This window comes from Diceros bicornis, chromosome 7, assembly GCF_020826845.1.
Source record: "Diceros bicornis minor isolate mBicDic1 chromosome 7, mDicBic1.mat.cur, whole genome shotgun sequence".
NCBI lineage: Eukaryota > Metazoa > Chordata > Mammalia > Perissodactyla > Rhinocerotidae > Diceros > Diceros bicornis.
The window spans coordinates 59,448,075-59,471,275 of record NC_080746.1 but is presented as its reverse complement, the minus strand read 5'-3'; the positions used below and the strand labels follow the sequence as shown (position 1 = coordinate 59,471,275).

General features: G+C 38.7%; 2 protein-coding genes and 1 pseudogene across 2 annotated transcripts; all 3 read right to left on the bottom strand.

The window, feature by feature from the left end:
- Positions 1–13,907, bottom strand: part of LOC131408698 (olfactory receptor 52B4-like) — a 52,948-nt pseudogene extending 39,041 nt beyond the window's left edge.
- On the bottom strand, positions 2,151–3,101 carry LOC131408697 (olfactory receptor 52B4-like). The gene has a single exon (XM_058545749.1). The coding sequence runs from the start codon at positions 3,099–3,101 to the stop codon at positions 2,151–2,153; it is 951 nt and encodes a 316-aa protein (XP_058401732.1).
- Positions 13,908–22,262: 8,355 nt separating the features above from the next.
- Positions 22,263–23,054, bottom strand: LOC131407963 (olfactory receptor 52B4-like). Its single transcript, XM_058544549.1, has one exon. The coding sequence runs from the start codon at positions 23,052–23,054 to the stop codon at positions 22,263–22,265; it is 792 nt and encodes a 263-aa protein (XP_058400532.1).
- Between the last annotated feature and the right edge of the window lie 147 nt (positions 23,055–23,201).

Below are 23,201 nucleotides of genomic sequence, written 5' to 3'. Positions count from 1 at the left end.
CAGTATTTGTCTTTCTGTGTCTGGCATATTTCACTTAGTATAATGTCCTTCATGTTAATCCATGTTGTCACAAATGGCAAGATTTCCTTCTTTTTATAAATGAATAATATTCCATTATATATATGTACCACATTTTCTTTTTTCTCCCAGCTTTATTGAGGTATAATTGACACATAACATTTTGTAAGTTTAAGATGTACAATATAATGATTTTTGATATACATATACATTGCAAAATGATCATCACAATAAGCTTAGTTAACACATCCGTCACCTCCCATAGTAATATTTGTGTGTGTGTGGTGAGAAATTTTAAGATCTACTCTCTTAGCGACTTTCAAATATAAAATACAGTATTATTAACTATAGTCATCATACTGTACATTACATCCCTAGAACTTATTCATCTTATAACCAGAATTTTGCACCCTTTGACCACCTTCACTCATTTCCCCTACCTCCCACCCCTTGCCTCTGGCAACCACCTATCTATTCTCTGTTTCTATGAGTTCAGTTTTAGATTCCACATATAAGTGAGATCATACGGTATTTGTCTTTGTCTGATATATTTCACTTATCATAATGCCCTCAGGGTTCACCCATGTTGTCACAAATGGCAGGGTTCCTTCTTTTTTATGGCTAAATAGTGTTCCATTATATATATCACATATTCTTTATCCATTTATCTGTCAATGGATGCTTTAGTTGTTTCCATGTCTTGGCTATTGTGAATAATGCTGCAATGAACATGGGGGTGCAGAAATCTCTTGAAGATCCTGATTTCAATTCCTTTGGATATATATCCAGAAGTGGGATTGCTGGATCATATGGTAGTTATATTTTTAATTTTTTGAGGAAACTTTATGCTCTCTTTTATAGTTGCTGCACCAACTTACATTCTCAGCAATAATGCAGACAAGTTCCCTTTTCTCCATATCCTTGCCAGCACTTATCTCTTGTCTTTTTGATAATAGCTGCCGTTCTGACAGGTGTGAGGTGATATCTCATTGTGGTTTTCATTTGCATTTCCTTCACAACTAGTGATATTAAGAACCTTTTCATGTACCTGTTGGCTGTTTGTATGAGTTATTTGAAAAATGTCTATTCAAGTCATTTGCCCATTTTTTAATCAGGTTGTGTTTTTGCAATTGAGTTATATAGGTTTCTTATATATTTTGGATATTAACCCCTTACCAGATGTAGGATTTGCAAATATTATCTCCCATTCCATAGGTTGCTTTTTCATTTTGTTGACGGTTTCCTTTGCTGTACAGAAGCTTTTTAGTTTGGTTTAGTCCCACTTGATTATTTTTCTTTTGTTGCTTGTGCTTTTGCTGTGATATCCAAAAAATCATTGCCAAGACCAGTGTCAAGGAGCTTTTCCCTATGTTTTTTTCTAGGAGTTTTATAGTTTCAGGTCTTGCATTTAAGTCCTTGATTCATTTCAAGTTAATTTTTGTGTATGGTTTAAGATGAGTCCAATTTCATTCTTTTCCATATGGATATCCAGTTTTCTTAACACGATTTAAGAGACTATCCTTTCCTCATTTTGTATTCTTTGACAAAGGTGTCAAACTTATAGTTGAACTTATAGGCAGGGGTTTATTTCTGTGCGTTCTATTCCTTTCCATTAGTCCCACTTCTAATTCAAAGTAAGTGGGTTTGTTTTACTATCAAGTGTATATACGATTAAATTAACATATATTCTGTCTAGCTGTTTTCACTGCAATATTCTAGATAAGTTCATTGTAAGAAAAAATTCTGATTGTTCAATATGATTTAGTTTGGTTTTGATACATTGTAAGAAAAAATTCTGATTGTTCAATATGATTTAGTTTGGTTTTGATATCCCTATTTTTCTGGGACCCTATACATGTGCTAACAAGAGTCTCTAAGAGAATAAGCTACTTCCCCAAGGTCAAACACATCATTTTAGGTGAAGCCAGGATCCAAATCTAATTCTGATCTAAAAGCTCTTTTTTCTAAACACTACCCTTCTCAAGGTAACACGACAATCCATCTTTCAAAGTCTCGACAAATCACTTTGTTCACAGTCAGGAGAACCCTTGGTTCCTAGGTCTCTACAAAGTAGGCAAGGAAAATATGAGATCCTACATTGGTAAACATGCCACCTGATCAGTCACACCAACTCAGCAGAATTTCCACTGTGAAGACAAAGTACTGACCACATGCTCTCGAATCTGCCTGGTCTTGACACCGTAAATGACAGGGTTCAGCATGGGAGGGGATAACATGCAGACATTGGCCAGCAGAATGTGAGTATGGAGAGGAACATGATGCCCAAACCGCTGGGTAATTATCGTAAAAATGCCGGGCAAGTAGAACATGGAAATGACCCCGAAGTGGGAGCCACACGTGCCCAGGGCCTTTTGCCAAGCTCCTCGGGAAGGAAGGCGGAAGACTGCATTGAGGATGAGGGTGTAGGAAACCAAGATGAGAAAGGCATCTAGCACTACAGTAGAGAGAAGGACAGACAAGCCATACCAGACATTGACACGAATATCAGCACAAGCCAACTTGGCAACAGCCATGTGCTCACAGTAGGTATGTGGTAGCACATTGCTACGGCAGAAAGGCAGTCTCTTCACCAGGAACACATCTGGGAGTATCACAGAGAAGCTTCTCAGGACCACAGCCAGGCCAACTCTCATGATTACTGCATGACTGAGCGCTGTAGTATAGTGCAGTGGGTCACAGATGGCCACATAGCGGTCAAATGCCATGGCCAACAGAATTCCCGATTCAGCAATGAAGGTGGCGTGGATGAAGAAGATTTGGGTGACACAGCCATCAAGGGAGATCTCCCCAGCATGGAACCAGAATATGGCCAGAGCTTTGGGCACAGTGGTAGTAGACAGGATGAGGTCAGCCACAGCCAGCATGCAGAGGAAGAGGTACATGGGTTCATGGAGGCTGCGTTCAGTGATGACAATGAAGACAAGGAGGCTATTCCCAAGAACAGCAACAAGATAGAAAATAAGGAAGGGGAGAGAGATCCATGTGTGCTGGTCTTCCAGGCCAGGGATGCCCAGAAGAATGAAGAGCGAGTGGCTGATACCAGTGTTGTTGGGGGTTGCCATGCCCAGGACAATTCACGTGGGTGTTGGTGTGTAGGATTTGGCAGTCACCTCTTCTCTCTTCCCAAAAAGGTGAATAGGGTTGAAGTAGGGGAAGTGGGAACAGAACATTTTTTCACTAGATGAGCAGTGGAAAGGGTTCTGGTCAGGAAGTCAGGAAACGTGGGTTAGAAATCCTTGCCATTCTCTTCACTTGCTATGTGATCTCAGTAAAATTACTTCCCTGCTCTGAGTCTCTCTTTTATCACTTTAAAACTAAAGTTGGGGAGAAGTTGGATAAGATTACCTGTAAAAGAGTTGTTCCAGCTCTTGAATGCCATAGATCTGAGTCTCAGGTTGTTATAAACAGTTAAGAGTTATGAATAACAAAACACTGCAGGTTCCACTTGGACCATCAGAATGTGATCTGCATCTCAAAAGGAAAATGGTAACTGAGTCGATTGTCAGTTTAACAAACCTCACTGAGGACCTACCATGGCACCTGGAGGACCTACTTGGGAAGCGACAGACAATTGAGAAAATATCTATCTATATAATATGGATAATGTAGAGGAAAACTTAAACACAGGGAGCTGTGGAAACATGGAGAGCTTCCTAGGAATTCAGAAAAAGTTTTCTAAAACCACCACCCTGAGTTGAACCTTGAAGAATAAGTAATAGCTTGCCAAGTAAAGTTATGTGAGAAGGGAAGAACATGAACAAAGTAGAAGAGATCTGAAAGAACATGAAGTTTGGAGGAAAATTATAATGATTCAGGGTTACCATAGCAAAAAGGACATGGTAGAAAATAATGCCAGGCAGGGCCGGCCCCATGGCTTAGTGGTTAAGTGCGCGCACTCCGCTGCTGGTGGCCCGGGGTTCAGATCCCGGGCGCGCACTGACGCACAGCTTCTCCGGCCATGCTGAGGCCACGTCCCACGTACAGCAACTAGAAGGATGTGCATCTATGACATACAACTATCTACTGGGGCTTTGGGGGAAAAAATAAATAAATAAAATTAAAAAAAGAGAAAAGAATGCCAGGCAGTGAGATAGAGGCCAAATCACTGAGGGCCTTGAGTGCTAATCTAAGGAATTTAAAATTTATGTTGAAGCAGTAAGAGCCACTGAGGGATTTGTAGTAAGAGAACGACATGGTAAAGTTAGCATTTTGGGTGGCTCTCTCTTGCAGTATTGTGTAAGATGGATGGGGAAGGGAGGAGGCAGGTTGGAGAATGGAGACAGAGATCAGTTAGGAGGGGTTCTGTGCTAAGGGCTGCATATGCATTACCACAGTCACTACAGTGTGAGATAACTGTGTTCATCTCCCCATTTTACTGATAGGGGAGCAAGCAGAGCTTAGAGGTTGTATAGTCCCCCCACTCAAAGTCACCTGGCTAGTAAATGGTGGAGCTAGAACTTGGCTGCCCACGCCATCCTTTGAATCACTTCACCTGCCCTACTCCACCTTGGTCCCCATCATCAGGTGTTTGTGATTTCCTGACTTCTGGCTCAAAGAGGAAAAACAAAAACAATTATCTGTTCTTCATTCCCTTAACCTCCCCACCCTCACCCTACCTACAAATTTATTTATATTTGGATCATCTTTGCCTTCTCCCTCCTGTTCAAAGCTTAGCCAACTCCATCTGTACACTGGACCCTAACCTTCTCTTCTCTTTAATTACCTCTCCCCATTAATGTGTCACTCGAGTAATTTCAAACTTTTCCTCTCTGTTGGCTCCTTCTCCTTAATTGTAAATATGTTCAATTGTCTCTTCTCCTTTCACCTCAGTTTCACAAAAGGAGGGATGTGCTCTCTCTTCATCTATCCTCTTATCACCCTCTTAATCTTTACCCAACGCCATTTTACTTAAAACCCCAATATTCCACTAAAGGTTCCTTCTCTAAAATAGTCTATCATGTCACAGTTGCCAAATCTAGTGTTACTTTTAATTTCTTATTAGTAATCTCCAATTTCTATTATTAATACTTCTTTGTTTCCTAATAGCAACCATTAAATACTTACTGAGTGTTAGATATATTTATTATTTCTTTTTTTTTTTTCTGAGCTAAGATCTATCGCCAATCCTCCTCCTTTTTTTTCCCCAAAGCCCCAGTAGATAGTTGTATGTCATATTTGCACATCCTTCTAGTTGCTGTATGTGGGACGCGGCTTCAGCATGGCCGGAGAAGCGGTGCGTCGGTGCGCGCCGGGGATCTGAACCCAGGCTGCCAGCAGCAGAGCGTGCGCACATGAACCGCTAAGCCACGGGCCGACCCTATTATTTCTAATTATCACACCAAACCTATGAAATTGAAAGTATCACTAGTTCATGTATGAAGAAACTGACTCAGATAAGTAATTGCCCAAAGCCAAACAACCTGTTAGTAGCTAAGCTGATATTTGAATCCAAGATTATTAGATTTTCTAAGATTAGAGTCAAAGCTTCCATTAGCTTTAAAAACTTCTATTTTGTTATGTTGATCACCTAAACCAACTTTATTTGGCTTCCTCCCTACTCCCTTCTAATTCTCCTATTTATTCCACAACGTCTAAGGCAATGTAATACAGGAAAAATATGGGCTTTAGAGTCAGACTTACCTGGGTTCAATTCCAGCTCTGCCTTCTACAATTCCACACACGCACAAACACACACAAACTTCCATTCAGATGCATATTATCACACACATTCATTTATACAGTCACCACACACATATTCACTTACACAAATTCTGATGAAGATTTACACCCTAACACATTTTCACTATTCACACAAACAGCCCTTCACTATGAACACATTCACACACACACACTTTTAAACTTTCTCTCACATATATACCTGCCCAAATTCACACACAGTCATTACCCAGTCAAACTCACTCTCAGAGATAAAGTATCACTTATCTAATCATGAATTTGCCTGTCTTCATTCAGCACACTGACTCTCCTGTCATTAAATCAGTTTCCCCAGGGAGGTGGAGTTTCCAGAGGTCATTCCACTCTTACCCCTGCCTCCAGCCTTACAGTCCCCTACCTATGCCAGAAGAAGGGACTCACAGAAATGCAGTTCATAGGGCAACACCCCTGCTTCACCAGTTCCACTCTTGATTTACCCAAACATGAGTCAGAGATATAAAATACCAGTGCTGGTCGGCACTTTATACCAGGTCTCATCAAACTGCAGCCTGTGGGCCAAATCCTGCTTACCATCTGCTTTTGTAAATAAAATTTTATTGGAACATGGCCATGCCCAGTTCTTTACATATTGTCTATGACTGTTTTCGTGGGACAGAGTTGAGTAGTTGCAACAGTGACCATGCTTGAAGCTTAAAATATTTACTCTTGCCCTTTACAAAAAATATTCACCAATCCCTGCTTTAGAATAATCTTGTCATACAACTTCTTCGTTACAAAGGCCACAGAAGTAAAGAAAATTTTCCCAAGTCACAGAAGTGAGTTAAGATTTCTTGACTCTCATTCCACTAGTATTTCTACCATGCCACAAAGCTTCTGCAGAAACGTTTTGTTCTGTCCTCTCTGACTCTGTCCTCAGGGGATGGAGAATTCCAAATACGGCCTCTGTTGGGTGACCAAATGATGAAGGCAATCCATTATTGTTTCCCATGTCCCTCATCAATAAACTCAGTGTTTCCCACTTCCTTTATCCCCACACTCAGTCAGACCCCACCTTTCATGCTCCTGGGCAGAAAGGCCCACTGAGGCACCAGGCTGTCCCCCTCAGTACCAACCTACATCTCTCCTCACCCCACACTGTCCGTCACAACCATCAGGAACCAGACTGGAGCCATGGCCCTGCCTGGGCAGCAGGGTGTTTCTACAACCAACAGACTGTGTGCAGTGGCCAGGGGACCAAGCCAGACGAGGAACTGTGGGGCAAATTATTTTTTATCTGAACATCTTTTGGGAACCAGGAGCTTATTCATGTGTCTGTCTTCTCCCCTAGGATCTCCTCTACTGCCAGTGAAATAACTGTAAATCCCTTAGCTCTTCCCTGTCTGAATGCCGGGAGCCCCCTGTGTAAAGTATGCCTGAGAGGTTATATGAGCTTGGGAGAGAAAAGCAGGTGGGAGAGAGTTTTTGGAGGGGAGAGCTCAGGGCAGAAGATGGGAATATGGTTAGGGACCTTTATCAAGGCCTCAGAACTTAGTCCAGCTCATCCCCTTCAGCCCTGATGCCCAGAAGGCACAGAGCACCTTAGGAGCTGGAATCCCGTAGATTCTCTCAATATTCATTTATTCACTCACCACCCATTCAACCAACATGTAGCAAGTGCTAACTATGTTGACAGCACCATAATAAAATGTGGAACAAAATCAAATCCACTTAAAATGTATTTATATTGTTTTGTATGTTAAACTAATGCTTTGATTCCATCATCCATGGATTATCAATGGAATATGTTCATTGATAACCCTCCACGCTTTTTTCTCCCCTATTTATGGATTTATATATTGTTGAGATCATAGTGTACATGTGGCATGCTCTTTCAATAAATTTCATAATAGAGGAATTTTCAATGGTAACAAATGTCCTATAAACCACATAGCTCCTTTAATGCAGCTGCATTTGTCTCTAGTCTGACACAATGCCACACACATAGTACTCTACAAATATTTCCTGAAGAAATTGAGTGACTAAAGATTTCACCTTGGTGATGTTCTACAGTATGTTTAACCATTCCACTATTATTGAATATTCATATAACTCCCATTGTTCTCTGTTAAATATATTCTGTGATTGAAAAGATGTTCAACATCACTAATTATTAGAGAAATGGTAATCAAAACTCCAATGAGATACCACCTCACACCTGTCAGAATGGCTACTATTAGACAGACGAGAAAAAACAAGTGTTGGAGAGGATGTGGAGAGAAGAGAACACTCGTACACTGCTGGTGGGAATTTAAATTGGTGCAGCCACTATAGAAAACAGTATGGAGATTCCTCAAAAAATTAAAAATAGAGATATTATATGATCCAGCTATTCCACTTCTGGGTATGTATTGAAAGAACACGAAAACACTAATTTGAGAAGATAAATGCACCCCTGTGTTCATTGCAGCATTATTCACAATAGCCAAGACCTGGAAGCAACCTAAGTGCCTATCAGTGGATGAATGGATAAAGAAGGTGTGGTATATATACACAATGGAATACTACTGAGCCATAAAAAAGATGAAATCTTGCCATTTGCAACAATGTGGATGGACCTTGAGAGTATTATGCTGAGTGAAATCAGTCAGATGGAGAAAGGCAATTACCTTATGGCTTCACTCATATGTGGAAGATAAACAAACAAACACAGATATGGAGAGCAGATTGGTGGTTACCAGAGGGGAACGGAGTGAGGGGAGGTCAAAAGGGGTATATGGGCACATGCGTGTGGTGATGGATGGAAACAAGACTTTTGGTCGTGAACATGATGCAGTCTATACAGAATATAATGATGTATGCCTGAAATTTATATAATGTTATAAACCAATGTTACTTCAAGTAAAAAAATATTTTGTGATGAACACGTTTATAATAAACTTTTGTATGTGTTCTGGATTATTTTATTTAAATATTTGATATTCAAAAGAAGGAAATTATTATGGCAATGTTTCTATTTCCATGTAGTATTTTTTTATTATTGATGTAAATGTTTTCATACTTTAATAATTATTTATAATTCTTTTTTGGTGGAGAAATTACATTTTTTTCATGGGAAACCTACTCTGTGCCAGGCATTTTGCAATACAGGAGTGAACACGACAGGTGCCTTTGTGGAATTTATGGTACAGAGTAAAAAATAGACAATAAAGAAAAAATAAAAAGCAAAATCTTCAGTTAAGTATTTTTGTCCAGTAATATTTTGGTGCCATATATTTAGAACTTGTGGAAGCTCTTGATATTTTAAAGATATAAACCCATTTGGGGGCCATTTTACTTCAAAATATTGCCCAGGTTTTGTTCCGGACTAGTGCTCATTCACTTTATTGTAGAAGCTAATGCTGCTTTGAGACTCATGTTATCTACTTTCTCCTACTCCTCAATGCTGTCTGAAGGTCTTCTAGATTCCCTCACAAACAAATGCATGCAAATCCTTAGCACTGGTATCGTAGGGACTTCAATGTCCATGTGGAAAGCAACCAAATTGTCTTGAACAGGTGAATGGGTAAACAAACTCAGGTACATCCATACAATGGAATATTTTTCAACAATATAAAGAAATGAGCTATCAAGTCACAAAAAGACATGAAAGAACCTTAAATGCTTAACAGCAGGTTAAAGAAGGTAGTCTATGAAAGGTATATACTGTATGATTCCAACCTTATAATATTCTGGAAAAGACAAAACTATGGAGAAAGTAAAACAGTCAGTGGTATCCAGGAGTTCAGGGAGAGAAAGGAGGGATAAATAGGGGGCACGTGGGAATTTTTAGGGCATTGAAAATACTCTTTATGATACTATGATGGTGGATACATGTCATTATACATTTTTCAAAACCCATAGAAGTGTACAACACAAAGAGCATACCCTAATGTGAACTATGGACTTTTGTTAATAATAATGTATCAGTATTGGCTTATTAATTGCAACAAATGTACCACGCTAATGCAAGATGCTAATAATGGGAGAAACTCTCTGAGCAAGGGAGGATGAAAGGCAGAAGAATGTATATGGGAATTATCTCTACTTTCCACTCAATTTTTCTATAAATGTAAAACTGCTCTTAAAAATATCTATTTTTTTTAAATGCAATCCTTTTTGTTTATTTTTTCTTTTGTTTCCCTCTCCTGAGGAAACATATCCAAAAAGATATTGCTAAGACTCATGTCAAAGAGTGTACTGCCTATGTTTTATTCTAGGAGTTTTATGGTTTCAGGTCTTACATTCACGTCTTTAATCCATTTTGAGTCAATTTTTGTGTAGGATGTAATATAGTGATCTACTTTCATTCTTTTGCATGTGTCTGTCAAGTTTTCCCAACACCATTTATTGAAGAGACTTTCTCCACTGCATGTTCTTGGCTCCCTTGTCAAAAATCAGATGTCCATAGATGTGTGGGTTTATTTCTGGGCTCTCGGTTCTGTTCCATTGATCTGTGTGTCTGTTTTTCTGCCAGTACCATGCTGTTTTGATTACTGTAACTTTGTAGCATGTTTTTAAATCAGAGAGTGTGATACCTCCAGCTTTGTTCTTTTTCCTCAGGATTGCTATCCCTATTCAGGGTCTTTTGTTCTTCCATGTAAATTTTAGGATTCTTTGTTCTATTTCCAAGAAAAATGTCATGGGGACTTTGATAGGGATTGCATTGAATCTGTAGATTGCTTTAGGAAGTATGGACATTTTAACTATGTTAATTCTTCCAACCCATGAGCAAGGAATATCTTTCCTTTTCTTTGTGTCTTCTTCAATTTCTTTCAACAATGTTTTATAGTTTTCAGTGTATAGGACTATCACCTCTTTGGTAAAATTTATTCCTAGGTATTTTACTCTTTTTTTTTGCATTTGTAAATGGGATTATATTTTTAATTTCTATTTCTGCTATTTCATTGTTAGTGTATAAAAATGCAACTGATTTTTGTATGTTGATTTTGTACCCTGCAACTGTACTGTATTTATTTATTATTTCAACAGTTTTTTGTTGGATTCTTTAGGGTTTTCTATACATAAAATCACGTCATCTGCAAATTGGTGACAGTTTTACTTCTTCCTTTCCAATTTGGATACATTTTATTTCTTTTCCTTGCCTAATTGCTCTGGCTGGGACTTGCAATACTATGTTGAATAAGAGTGGTGAGAGTGGGCATTCTTGTCTTGTTCCTGTTATTAGAGGGATAGCTCTCTGCTTTTCACCATTAAGTACGATGTTGGCTGATTGGGTTTGTCATATATGGCCTTCATTATGTTGAAGTACTTTCCTTTCATTATATTGAGAGTTTTATCATAAATGGATGCTGAATCTTGTCAAGTGCTTCTCTGCATCTATTTAGATGATCATATAATTTTTATTAAAATGCTTGTGCACAGCAAGGGAAACCATCAACAAAATGAAAACACAACCTTCTGATTGGGAGAAAATATTTGCAAATCATTCATCCTATAAGGGGTTAATATCTAAAATATGTAAAGAACACATAAAACTCAATAACAAAAAAAAAACAAACAACCCAATTTAAAAATGGGCAGAGTATCTGAACAGACATTTTTCCAAAAAAGATATACAGATGGCCAATGGGAACATGAAAAGATGTTCCACATCACTAATTATCTAGAAATGTAAATCAAAACCATGAGATATCACCTCACTCCAATCAGAATGGCTATTATTAAAAATACAAAAAATAAGTGTTGGAGAGAGTGTGGAGAAATGGGAACCCTCAGACACTGTTGGTGGGAATGTAAATTGACGCAGCCACTGTGGAAAACAGTATGGAGATTCCTCAAAAAATTAAAAATAGAAATACCATATGATCTATCTATTCCACTTCTGGGTATTTATCCAAAGAACAGGAAAGCACTAATTCGAAAAGATGTATGCACCCCTATGTTCATTGCAGCATTTTTCACAGTAGCCAAGACTTGGGAGCAACCTAAGTGCCCATGAATAGATGAATGGATAAAGAAGATGTAGTATGTAGATATATACAATGGAGTACTACTCAACCATAAAAAGATGAAATCTTGCCACTTGCAACAACATGAATGGACCTTGAAGATATTATGGTAAGCGAAATAAGTCAGATGGAGAAAGACAAATACTGTATGATTTCACTCATATGTGGAAGATAAAAACAACAGCAACAAACAAACACACAGATACAGAGAATAGACTGGTGGTTACCAAAGGGGAAGGGGGTGGGGGAGAGCAAAAGAGGTAAAGGGGGACATTTGTACAGTGACAGATGGAAACTAGGCTTTTGGTGGTGAATGTGATGTAGTGTATACAGAAGTCGAAATATAATGATGTACACTTGAAATTTATATAATGTTATAAACCAATGTTACCTCAATAAAAAGTAAGTAAATGCAATCCTTGAAATTAAGAAAAAATAAAACTCAGTGGATTGGTTATATAGCTTATTAGATAGAGCTAAAGAGATCATCAGAAACTTGAAATAGATTAGAAAAATATACCCCAATGTAACATAAAGAAACAAAGAGATACAAAATAATAAAAAGAGGTTAAATGACTTGCAGGATAGATAAAAGATAGAATTTTTAAAAAGAACAGCAAATTCATAAAAAATGTAACTGGACTACATTTATTAGTTAAAATTCAAAGATTATCAGCTATTATGGAAACAAAAAATCATTTTATGTGGTTTAAAGGGCATCAACCTAAACCATATTGCCACAACGTGCTTGGGAGTAAAGGATATAAAATGGTTTACTAAGAAAACACTAACCAATGGAAAACATATGCAGCTATATTCATATTCAACTAAACAGTAAACATTCTCAAAATTGTCATGTTTAGGAGATCAACTCTTCCAGCATAAAAATTTTAAGAATTACAAGAAACTGGCAAATAATAATCACTGTGAGAAATTTAACTCCTTTTCCAATAATTGCTAAATAAATTTTTTGTGTGTGTGAGGAAGATCAGCCCTAAGCTAACATCCATGTTAATCCTCCTCTTTTTGCTAAGGAAGACTGGCTCTGAGCTAACATCTGTTGCCAATCCTCCTCCTTTTTTTTCCCCCCCAAAGCCCCCGTAGATAGTTGTACGTCATAGTTGTACGTCCTTCTATTTGCTGCGTGTGGGACGTGGCCGCAGCATGGCCGGAGAAGCGGTGCCTCGGTGCGCGCCCGGGATCCGAACCCCGGGCCGCCAGCAGTGGAGCGTGCGCACTTAATGCTAAGCCACGCGGCCAGCCTGCTAAATAATTTTTTAGATTGGTATTGTACGGAAGGTTTGAAAAGTACAACTAATAAGCTTGTTCTCCCTATTCCTTAACTCATACTACATATTAGGAAATTTACACCATTTTTTAATGTGTGACAAAAGTCATGTTATATAATGTTACAGAAAAGAAGATAACTATATCACATGCACAGAAAGATATAATCACATAAAAACTGAAAAATATAATAAAATTTAACAATTGTGCCTTGGTTTTCTGATTATTGTTCATTGAAGTTTGTTTTCTTTATTTTGCTTGGTTTTGTTAATTTATTAACATATGTTCTCAAAAAATTAAATATAAAAGAGTATACACTAGGGCGAGTGTACAAGATGGCGGGGTAGGCAGACTCTGAACTCACCTCCTCCCGCGGACACAGCCAATTTACAACTACTCGTGGAAAAATTACCCCGAGACAGAACTGAAAACTGGATAAGAGGAACTCCTGCAACAACGGACAATCCTAACTGAGGTAGAAGAGTTTTTCCTCTCCCTTTTGGAGAGGAAAAACGCTGCTTTCACAAGCCGCAGAGCCTCACTGCCACCCAGGAGCAGCCCACAGGTCGCAGCCCTCCCTGGAGGAGCGGGGCCCTGAGCTGGGGAGCGCCCCTGCTGTGGGCATTTTGTAGACCCAGCACAATCGAGACGAGTGGCATAATATCTGACTTTGCCTGCTACTAAAACATTGGGGAGTACCCCCAGAAAAGCTGGTTCACAAAGACATTAAAACCAGCTCTTAAAGGACTCATGCCCAAACTCACCCGTTTCAGAAAGCAACCTAAAATCACCAGAAAGAAAGGTGGACAGTGATTTGGTGAAAAGAGACTCACCTAATAGGCCCTGAGTGCATCTCAGTGAGAGGTGAGACCTCTCCAGGGACTGGGACATTGGCGGCGGCCATTGTTGTGGCCTGGTGTGGGCCTGCTTGGAGTTCCCCCTGGGGCCTGCTAGCCCAGGGTCTGCCCCACCAACTACAGCAACCATTTAATCCAGCTCAGCCAGGGCAGGCAGCCCACCTTAGAGACTGGCCCCACCCAACAAGCAGCCCTCAGGCAGCTTGTAGGCCTGTATAGATTGGTGACTGGATTCTCTGCAGCCTGGCAACTGAGCCGACTTCAGTGGGGCAGGGCATGCACAAGGACTGGGTGGAGAGTGTGGGGCAGTGGTGGAATGTGTGGGAGTCCCACCGTGGAGAGACTGGGTCCGCATCGGGAGGTCGGGGCACACACACGGGGCAGGACTGTGTTGACTATGTGTGTGGACCTGTGGGCGGCAGGGCTTGTCAGCTGCAGAAGACTTGTGCTTCTCAAAGAACCACATAGGGGGTTTGCCCCACCTTCCAAAGCCTGAAACAATTGGGTGCTCCCGTGCCTGAGGCCAGCCCCACCCAGCTGCAATCCTCAGAGAGCTGATACGAGACATATAGGCTTGAGGCTTATAGCAATTGTAAGGCCCTGAGCCTAACAACCTGCCACACTGGGGGCCTACTCACTTAAAAGAAATACTGTAACACAAATGTGGTATTACAACATGCAGCCAACTGTGCTGGGGCTCCCCACACCTGATAAAGAGACTGAAGGGCCCACAACAACTACAAGCAGCTGAGCATTACAACAGCTGGCCAGGAGCATAACTTGGCCTCCCTGGGCGCCTACAGGGAGAGCAAACAGGCCACAACAGAAGGACACACATAGCCCACATAGGGGTCACCCCTGGAACATTGAGAACTGAGGGAAGCAGACGGCAGGCCTCCTAAGCCATCACTAACATAAGGTCACCTATCCAAGAGCAGGAGACGTAGCTGACCTACCTAATACGTAGTCACAAACACAGGGAAAGAGGCAAAATGAGGAGGCAAAGAAATACATTCCAAGTAAGGGAACAGGACAAAACCCCAGAAAAGGAACTAAGTGAAACAGAAATGAGCAACCTACCAGACAGAGAGTTCAAACTAAGAGTGTTAAGGATGCTCACTGATGTGGGGAGAAGAATAGATGAACTCAGTGAGAATGTCAACAAAGACATGGAAGATATAAAAAAGAACCAATCAGAAATGAAGAATACAATACTGGAAATGAAAAACTCACTAGAGGGACTCAAAAGCAGAGTAGAGGATACAGAAGAACGGATCTGTGAGCTGGACGAAAGACTAGAAGAAGTTACCCAAGCTGAACAGGTAAAAGAGAAAAGAATTAAAAAGAGTGAGGACAGTCTGAGGGACCTCTGGAACAACATCAAGCACACTAACATCCATGTTATAGGTGGCCCGGAAGGAGAAGAGCAAGACAAAGGGGCAGAGAATCTATTTCAAGAAATAATAGATGAAAACTTCCCTAACCTAAGGAAGGAAACAGACATCCATGTACAGGAAGCACAGAGGGCTCCAAACAAGATAAACCCAAAGAGGCCCACACCAAGATACATAATAATCAAATGTCCAGAATTAAAGATAAAGAGAGAATCCTAAAAGCCACAAGAGAAAGTCAAGTTACATACAAAGGAAACCCCATAAGGCTATCAGCTGACTTCTCAGCAGAAACCTTACAGGCTAGAAGAGAATGCCATGATATATTTAAAGCACTAAAAGGAAAAAACTTACAGCCAAGAATACTCTACCCAGCAAGGTTATCATGCAAAATGGAAGGAGAGATCAAAAATTTCCCAGACAAGCAAAAATTAAAGGAGTTTGTCACCAAGAAACCAGTGCTACAAGAAATGTTGAAGGGACTGAATTAAGGGAAAAAGAGAAGACCACAAATAGGAAAAATTATCTATTTCCATGATAAGAGGGTAATGGATACAAATGCACAAAAGAGAGTTTAGATATGATACCAAAAACATGAAAGGAGGGAGGAGGGGAGTTAAATAGTAGAGCTTTCAGACAGAGGTCAAACTAAAGAGACCATCAATTCTGTATAGAAGAAGGAAGGAACAGAGAAGGACTACTAAAACACTGAGAAAAAAAAAAGTTAAAAAATGGCGTAAGTACATACTTATCAATAGCTACTTTAAACGTCAATAGACTAAATGCTCCAATTAAAAGGCATAGGGTGGCTGATTGGATAAAAAAACAAGACCCGTATATATGCTGCATACAAGAGATACACTTCAGACCTAAAGACACTCACAAACTGAAAGTGAAGGGATGGAAAAACATACTCCGTGCAAATGGCAATGAAAAGAAAGCTGGGGTAGCAGTGCTCATATCAGACAAAATAGACTTTAAAACAAAAACTGTAAAAAGACACAAAGAAGGTCATTACATAATGATCAAGGGAACAATCCAACAAGAGGATATAACACTTGTAAATATCTACGCACCCAATGTAGGTACACCTAAATATATAAAGCAATTATTAACAGACATAAAAACAGAAATAGATAGTAACACAATAATAGTAGAAGACTTTAACACTCCAATTACACCAACGGATAGATCATCCAAACAGAAGATCAATAAGAAAGCATTGGCCTTAAATGATACACTAGAACAGATGGACCTAGTAGATATATACAGAGCATTCCATCCAAAAACCGAAGAATACACGTTCTTCTCAAATTCACATGGAACATTCTCCAGGATTGATCACATATTAGGCCACAAAACAAGTCTACATAAATTTAAGAAGATTGAAGTAATACCAAGCATCTTTTCTGACCACAACGGTATGAAACTAGAAATCAATTATAGGAAGAAAATCAGAAAAGCCACAAATACGTGGAGATTAAACAAAATGCTACTGAACAACGACTGGGTCAATGAAGAAATCAAAAAATACCTGGAGACAAATGAAAATGAAAATATGACATGCCAGAATTTATAGGATACAGCATAAGCGGTTCTAAGAGGGAAGTTTATAGCAATACAGGCCTATCTCAACAAACAAGAAAAATCTCAAATAAACAATCTAACAATGCACCTAAGGGAACTGGAAAAAGAAGAACAAACAAAGCCCAAAATCAGTAGAAGAAGGGAAATAATAAAAATCAGAGCAGAAATAAATGAAATAGAGACCAAAAAAATTAATAAAACAAAGAGCTGGTTCTTTGAAAAGATAAACAAAATTGACAAACCTTTAGCTAGACTCACCAAGAAAAAAAGAGAGAAGTCTCAAATAAGTAAAATCAGAAATGAAAGAGGAGAAATTACAACAGACACCTCAGAAATACAAAAAATTATAAGAGAATACTATGAAAAGCTATATGCCAACAAATTCAACAATCTGGAAGAAATGGATAAATTCTTAGAATCATACAACCTTCCAAAACTGGATCAAGAAGAAGTAGAGAATTTGAATAGACCAATCACCAGTAAGGAGATTGAAACAGTAATCAAAAACTTCCCCCAAAATAAAAGTCCAGGACGAGACAGCTTCCCTGGTGAATTCTACCAAACATTCAAAGAAGACTTAATACCTATTCTTCTCAAACTCTTCCAAAAAATTGAGGAGGGGGGAAGCTCCCTAACTCATTCTACCAAGCCGACATTACCCTGATACCAAAACCAGACAAGGACAACACAAAAAAAAGAAAATTACAGGCCACTATCACTGATGAACATCGATGCAAAAATCCTCAACAAAATACTAGCAAATCACATACAACAATACGTTAAAAAGATTATACACCATGATCAAGTGGGATTTATTCCAGGTATGCAGGGATGGTTTAACATTCGCAAATCAATTAACGTAATACACCACATTAATAAAATGAAGAATAAAAATCACATGATCATCTCAATAGATGCAGAGAAAGCATTTGACAAGATACAGCATCCATTTATGATAAAAACTCTGAATAAAATGGGTATAGAAGGAAAGTACCTCAACATAATAAAGACTATATATGACAAACCCACAGCTAATATCATCCTCAAAGGTGAAAAACTGAAAGCTATCCCTCTAAGAACAGGATCCAGACAAGGATGCCCACTGTCACCACTCCTCTTTAACATAGTACTGGAAGTCCTAGCCAGAGCAATCAGGCAAGAGAAAGAAATAAAAGGGATCCAAATTGGAAAGGAAGAATTGAGACTGTCACTATTTGCAGATGACATGATTTTATATATAGAAAACCCTTAAGAATCCACCAGAAAACTTTTAGAAGTAATAAACGAATATGGTAAAGTTGCACTATAAAAAATCAACATACAAAAATCAGTTGCATTTCTATACACTAACAACGAAGTAGCAGAAAGAGAAATTAAGAATACCATCCCATTTACAATTGCAACAAAAAGAATAAAATACCTAGGAATAAACTTAACCAAAGAGGTGAAAGAGCTGTACACGGAAAACTATAAAACATTTCTGAAAGAAATTGAAGACACAAAGAAATGGAAAGACATTCCGTGCTCTTGGATTGGAAGAATTAGCGTAGTTAAGATGTCCATACTTCCTAAAGCCATCTATAGATTCAATGCAATCCCTATCAAAGTTCCAACAACAGTTTTCACAGAAATAGAACAAAGAATCCTAACATTTATATGGAACAACAAAAGACCCCGAATAGCTAAAGGAATCCTGAGAAAAAAGAACAAAGCTGGAGGTATCACACTCGCTGATTTCAAAATATACTACAAAGCTATAGTAACCAAAACAGCATGGTACTGGCACAAGAACAGATCAATGGAATAGAATTGAAAGCCCAAAAATAAACCCACACATCTATGGACAGCTAATCTTTGACAAAGGAGCCAAGAACATACAATGGAGAAAAGAAAGTCTCTTCAACAAATGGTGCTGGGAAAACTGGACAGCCACATGGAAAAAAATGAAAGTAGACACTTACCTTACACCATACACAAAAAATAACTCCAAATGGATTAAATACTTGAATGTAAGACCTGAAACTATGAAACTTCTAGAAGATAACGTAGGCAGTACGCTCTTCAACATCAGTCTTAGCAACATATTTTCAAGCACCATGTCTGACCGGGCAAGAGAAACAAAAGAAAAAATAAACAAATGGTACTCCATCAAACTAAAAAGCTTCTGCACAGCAAAGGAAACCATCAACAAAACGAAAAGACAAACTAATATTTTGGGAGAAGATATTTGCAAACCATACATCTGATGAGGGCTTAATCTCCAAAATATACAAAGAACTCATGCATCTCAACAACAAAAAAACTACCAACCCAATTAAAAAATGGGCAAAAGACCTGAACAGATATTTTCAAAGAAGATATACAGATGGCCAACAGACACATGAAAAGATGTTCAAAATCATTAACTATCAGGGAAATGCAAATCAAAACTACAATGAGATATCACCTCACACCCGTCAGAATGGCTATAATTAACAAGACAGGAAACAACATGTGTTGGAGAGGATGTGGAGAGAAGGGAACTCTCATACACTGCTGGTGGGAGTGCAAACTGGTGCAGCCACTATGGAAAACAGAATGGAGATCCCTCAAACAATCAAGCACAGAACTACCATATGATCCAGCTATTCCACTGCTGGGTATTTATCCAAAGAACTTGAAAACACTAATGCACAAAGATACATGCACCCCTGTGTTCATTGCAGCGTTATTCACAATAGCCAAGACTTGGAAGCAACCTAAGTGCCCATCAAGGGACGAATGGATAAAGAAGATGTGGTGTATATACACAATGGAATACTACTCAGCCATAAGAAACGATGAACTCCAGGCCTTTGTGACAAATTGGATGGACATTGGGGGTATTATGCAAAGTGAAATAAGTCAGAGGGAGAAGGTCAAATACCGTATGATTTCCTTCATTAAGTAGTAGATAACAACAACAATAAACAAACACATAGAGACAGAGATTGGACTGGTGGTTACCAGAGGGGAAGGGGGGAGGGAGGAGGGCGATAGGAATAATTCGGCACATGTGTGTGGTGATGGGTTGTAATTAGTATTTAGGTGGTGAACATGATGTAATCTATGCAGAAATAGAAGTATAATGCTGTACAACCCCAATTTATACAATGTAATAAACCAATGTTACTGCAATAAACAAAAAATTTTTTTAAAAAGTATACACTAAAAAATTTAGAAGAAAATCTAAGAATAATAAATAAATTGAAGAAAATAGTTTAAGATTAAAACAGTAAAACTCACAAAGGAAAAGAATGATAAATCTGAAAATATTTTACGTATTTCTTTAGGAAAAACAAAAGCCAACCAAACCATCCAAAGAGAATTACAGAAATTATAATTAAACAACCTAAGAAAATACTTTCAATAAATATCAATACCTTGGCAAAGTTACGTGTCCTCTCTGATCCTCAAATTACGTCTTCGTAAAATGGAAATGATAGAAACAATAACAAGTCCTATGTGAAGATTAAATAAGATAAGGTATAGAACAAGTTTTGCACAGGTTCAATAAATGGTTGTTATTATTAGCCCACAAAGAAACACAATATCCAATAAGCACAATAAAAATTGTTCCATGCATCTATTAACTAAATAAATTCAAATTAAAGGACAATGAAAAATTATTTTACCCTATCATATGGCGAATTTTTAAAAATAGAACTACTTACTAAATGCTAGTAAGGGTGCAATAAATTTTGGCACTTTCATTTATTTCTGATGAGAGTGAAAATGAATAATAACTTCTCTAGATGCAAATTTGCAATGTGCCAGAGGAACTCTGCTTAAGGCTAAAGTCATGCAAAGCTTATGCACAAAAATTAGACAAATCTTATGCACAGAAGTTTCCCTAGCATAGCATTTATATTGTTAATGATTAGAAAAACATAAGTATCAAAAAATAAAAGGGTAAACACTACCTCAAATAGTGTAAAAAAGAATTTTTTAATGCATGCTTTCTTTATAAATAATTGAAAGATATAAAATATAGCCATTGAAAATATTATAGAATTCTAAATGTTTTGTCATGTGAAAATGGCCACATAATGGATATATGTGATAATATTAGATACAGAATCATGCATAACCTGTGAATATGAGTGTATTGTTATAATTGTTAAAGTTAAATATAAAATCGGGAAGATTATACACCAAAATGATAACAGTAAATTTCTCTGCGTGGCGGGATCATATGCAAGTTTAATTTTCTTCTCATTGTTTCTCTATGGAAACTTATGTTTTAAAAAGTAAATGTTTTCAAAAGAAGCATCAACAATATGGTATCATCTTGTAGAGGAAGAAGTACCTAATCTTGAGATGAGATGGTTACAATGAGTTCACTGAGTAGGTGACACCAAGCTGGGCCTGGAAAGATGAATGATGGGAATTCATTAAAAGGTCAAGGAAAGGAGAGGTTATTCCAGGCAAATGTATCACTTAGGAAAAATGTACCAAGACACTTAAAAGCATGACCGAACATGGAGAAATTAGAGGTATATATAGTTCCTTGATTCTGAAGCACAGATTGTGTGAAAGTGATATGGACGGCCAGCCCCATGGTGTAGCAGTTGGGTGTGAGCACTCCGCTGCTGGCGGCCTGGGTTTGGATCCAGGCTTGGGCTATGCTGTGGTAGCGTCCCATGTAGAGTGGAGGAAGATGGACACAGATGTTAGCCCAGGGCCAGTCTTCCTCAGCAGAAAAGAGGAGAATTGGCATGGATGTTAGTTCAGGGCTGATCTTCCTGACAAAAACAAACAAACAAACAAAAAAGAAAGTGATGTGGAAATTGTTGCTGGAAAGGAAGTCTGAATTTTTCCTGTACTATGTGGTGGGGGATGATCTTTGAGAAACAACTCCCAAAAAGTCAAAAGTTAGGAGTATAGCTCCCTTAATGATGCCCATTGTTACACCCATCATACTTTGAGAAAGCATATGAAGGAATACAGGTTTTACATGGGTGTCCATGGATGTGGTGAAATGTCTCTGGGCTTAACATAGTTCAAGATAGAAAACTTAGTATTCATCTAAATGAGACGTAAATATTACATTGACTATTCCCTAAGTTGAGTTGAATATTAGGGAGTTAGATGTGATTTCTAGAGAGCAACCTGCCATTCCCCAAATAATGAACTGTAAGTGTCTCAGTCAACCCACAGGCACTGCTTTCAGATTGATTAGAGAGGCAAGTCAGAAAGGATCAGGTAAGTTGCTCCAGAGGTCCATATTCAATGAGCCATTTTTCCTAGTGCCTCAGTTCCAGTTCTCTCGTTCACTGCTGCCAAAGCACATCTCACGGAGGACCAAAATTTCTGAGAAACCAGTCTCTGCCATCCCCAAAGTCATTTCTGCTTTGGAAACAGCACATAAACCACTTGGTCTCATATCTGTTTCGTCTTGACCCCATAAATGATGGGATTCAGCATTCAGGTGGAGCAAGCATGCTGACATTGGCCAGCAGGATATGGACGTGTAGTGGGATGTGGTGTCCAAAGCGCTGAGTAAGAACTGAGAAGACCCAAGGCTCATAAAAGAGGATGATGACACAGACATGGGAGCCACATGTGTTGAGAGCTTTGTGGTGGGCATCTTTGGAGAGGATATGGAAGACAGCATGGAGAATCAGAACATAGGAAACAAAAATGAGGACAATATCTAGGATCACTGTTGACATTAAGACAAAAAACCCATACCAGATGTTTACTTGGATGTCATCACACGTATATTTGGCCAAGCCAATATGTTCACAGAATGTATGCGGAAGGATATTATTTCTGCAAAAAGTCAGCCTCTTCAGAAGAAATGTCATGGGAAAAATTGTACAATGTGTTCTCAAGAAAGCAGCCACACCAATTTTTCCTCTCAGAGAGTGGGTGAGTATCATGGTGTACTTCAACGGGTAACATATTGCAATGTAGCGGTCAAATGCCATAATCAGCAAGATGCCTGACTCAGAAATGAAGGAGGAATGCTTAAAGTAGAGCTGAGCAATGCAGCTATCAACAGAGATTTCCCTATTATTGCACCAGAAAATGGCCAATGCCTTGGGTTCTGTGGTCGTGGCAAAGGCAATGTCAACTCCAGCCAGCATACAGAGGAAAAGATACATAGGTTCATGGAGGCTGCTTTTGATGAGGATAATGAAGATGAGCAGACCATTTTCAAGGAGGACGAAGACACAGGAGATGAAGAAGAGAATGGAAATCCACATGTGTAGGTCTTCTCAGCCCAGAATGCCCAGCAGATAGAAGACTATATGGTTAACACCAGTGTGATTGAAGCTAGCCATTCCTGAGGCAGGCTGATGTGGACTTTATCTTTAACTTCATCTAATAGAGGCAAAGAGAAATACAGATTA

Bases quoted from the DNA above. Each gene is read 5' to 3' on its own strand.
- LOC131407963 (XM_058544549.1), bottom strand. From the start codon at position 23,054: ATGTGGATTTCCATTCTCTTCTTCATCTCCTGTGTCTTCGTCCTCCTT.
- LOC131408697 (XM_058545749.1), bottom strand. From the start codon at position 3,101: ATGGCAACCCCCAACAACACTGGTATCAGCCACTCGCTCTTCATTCTT.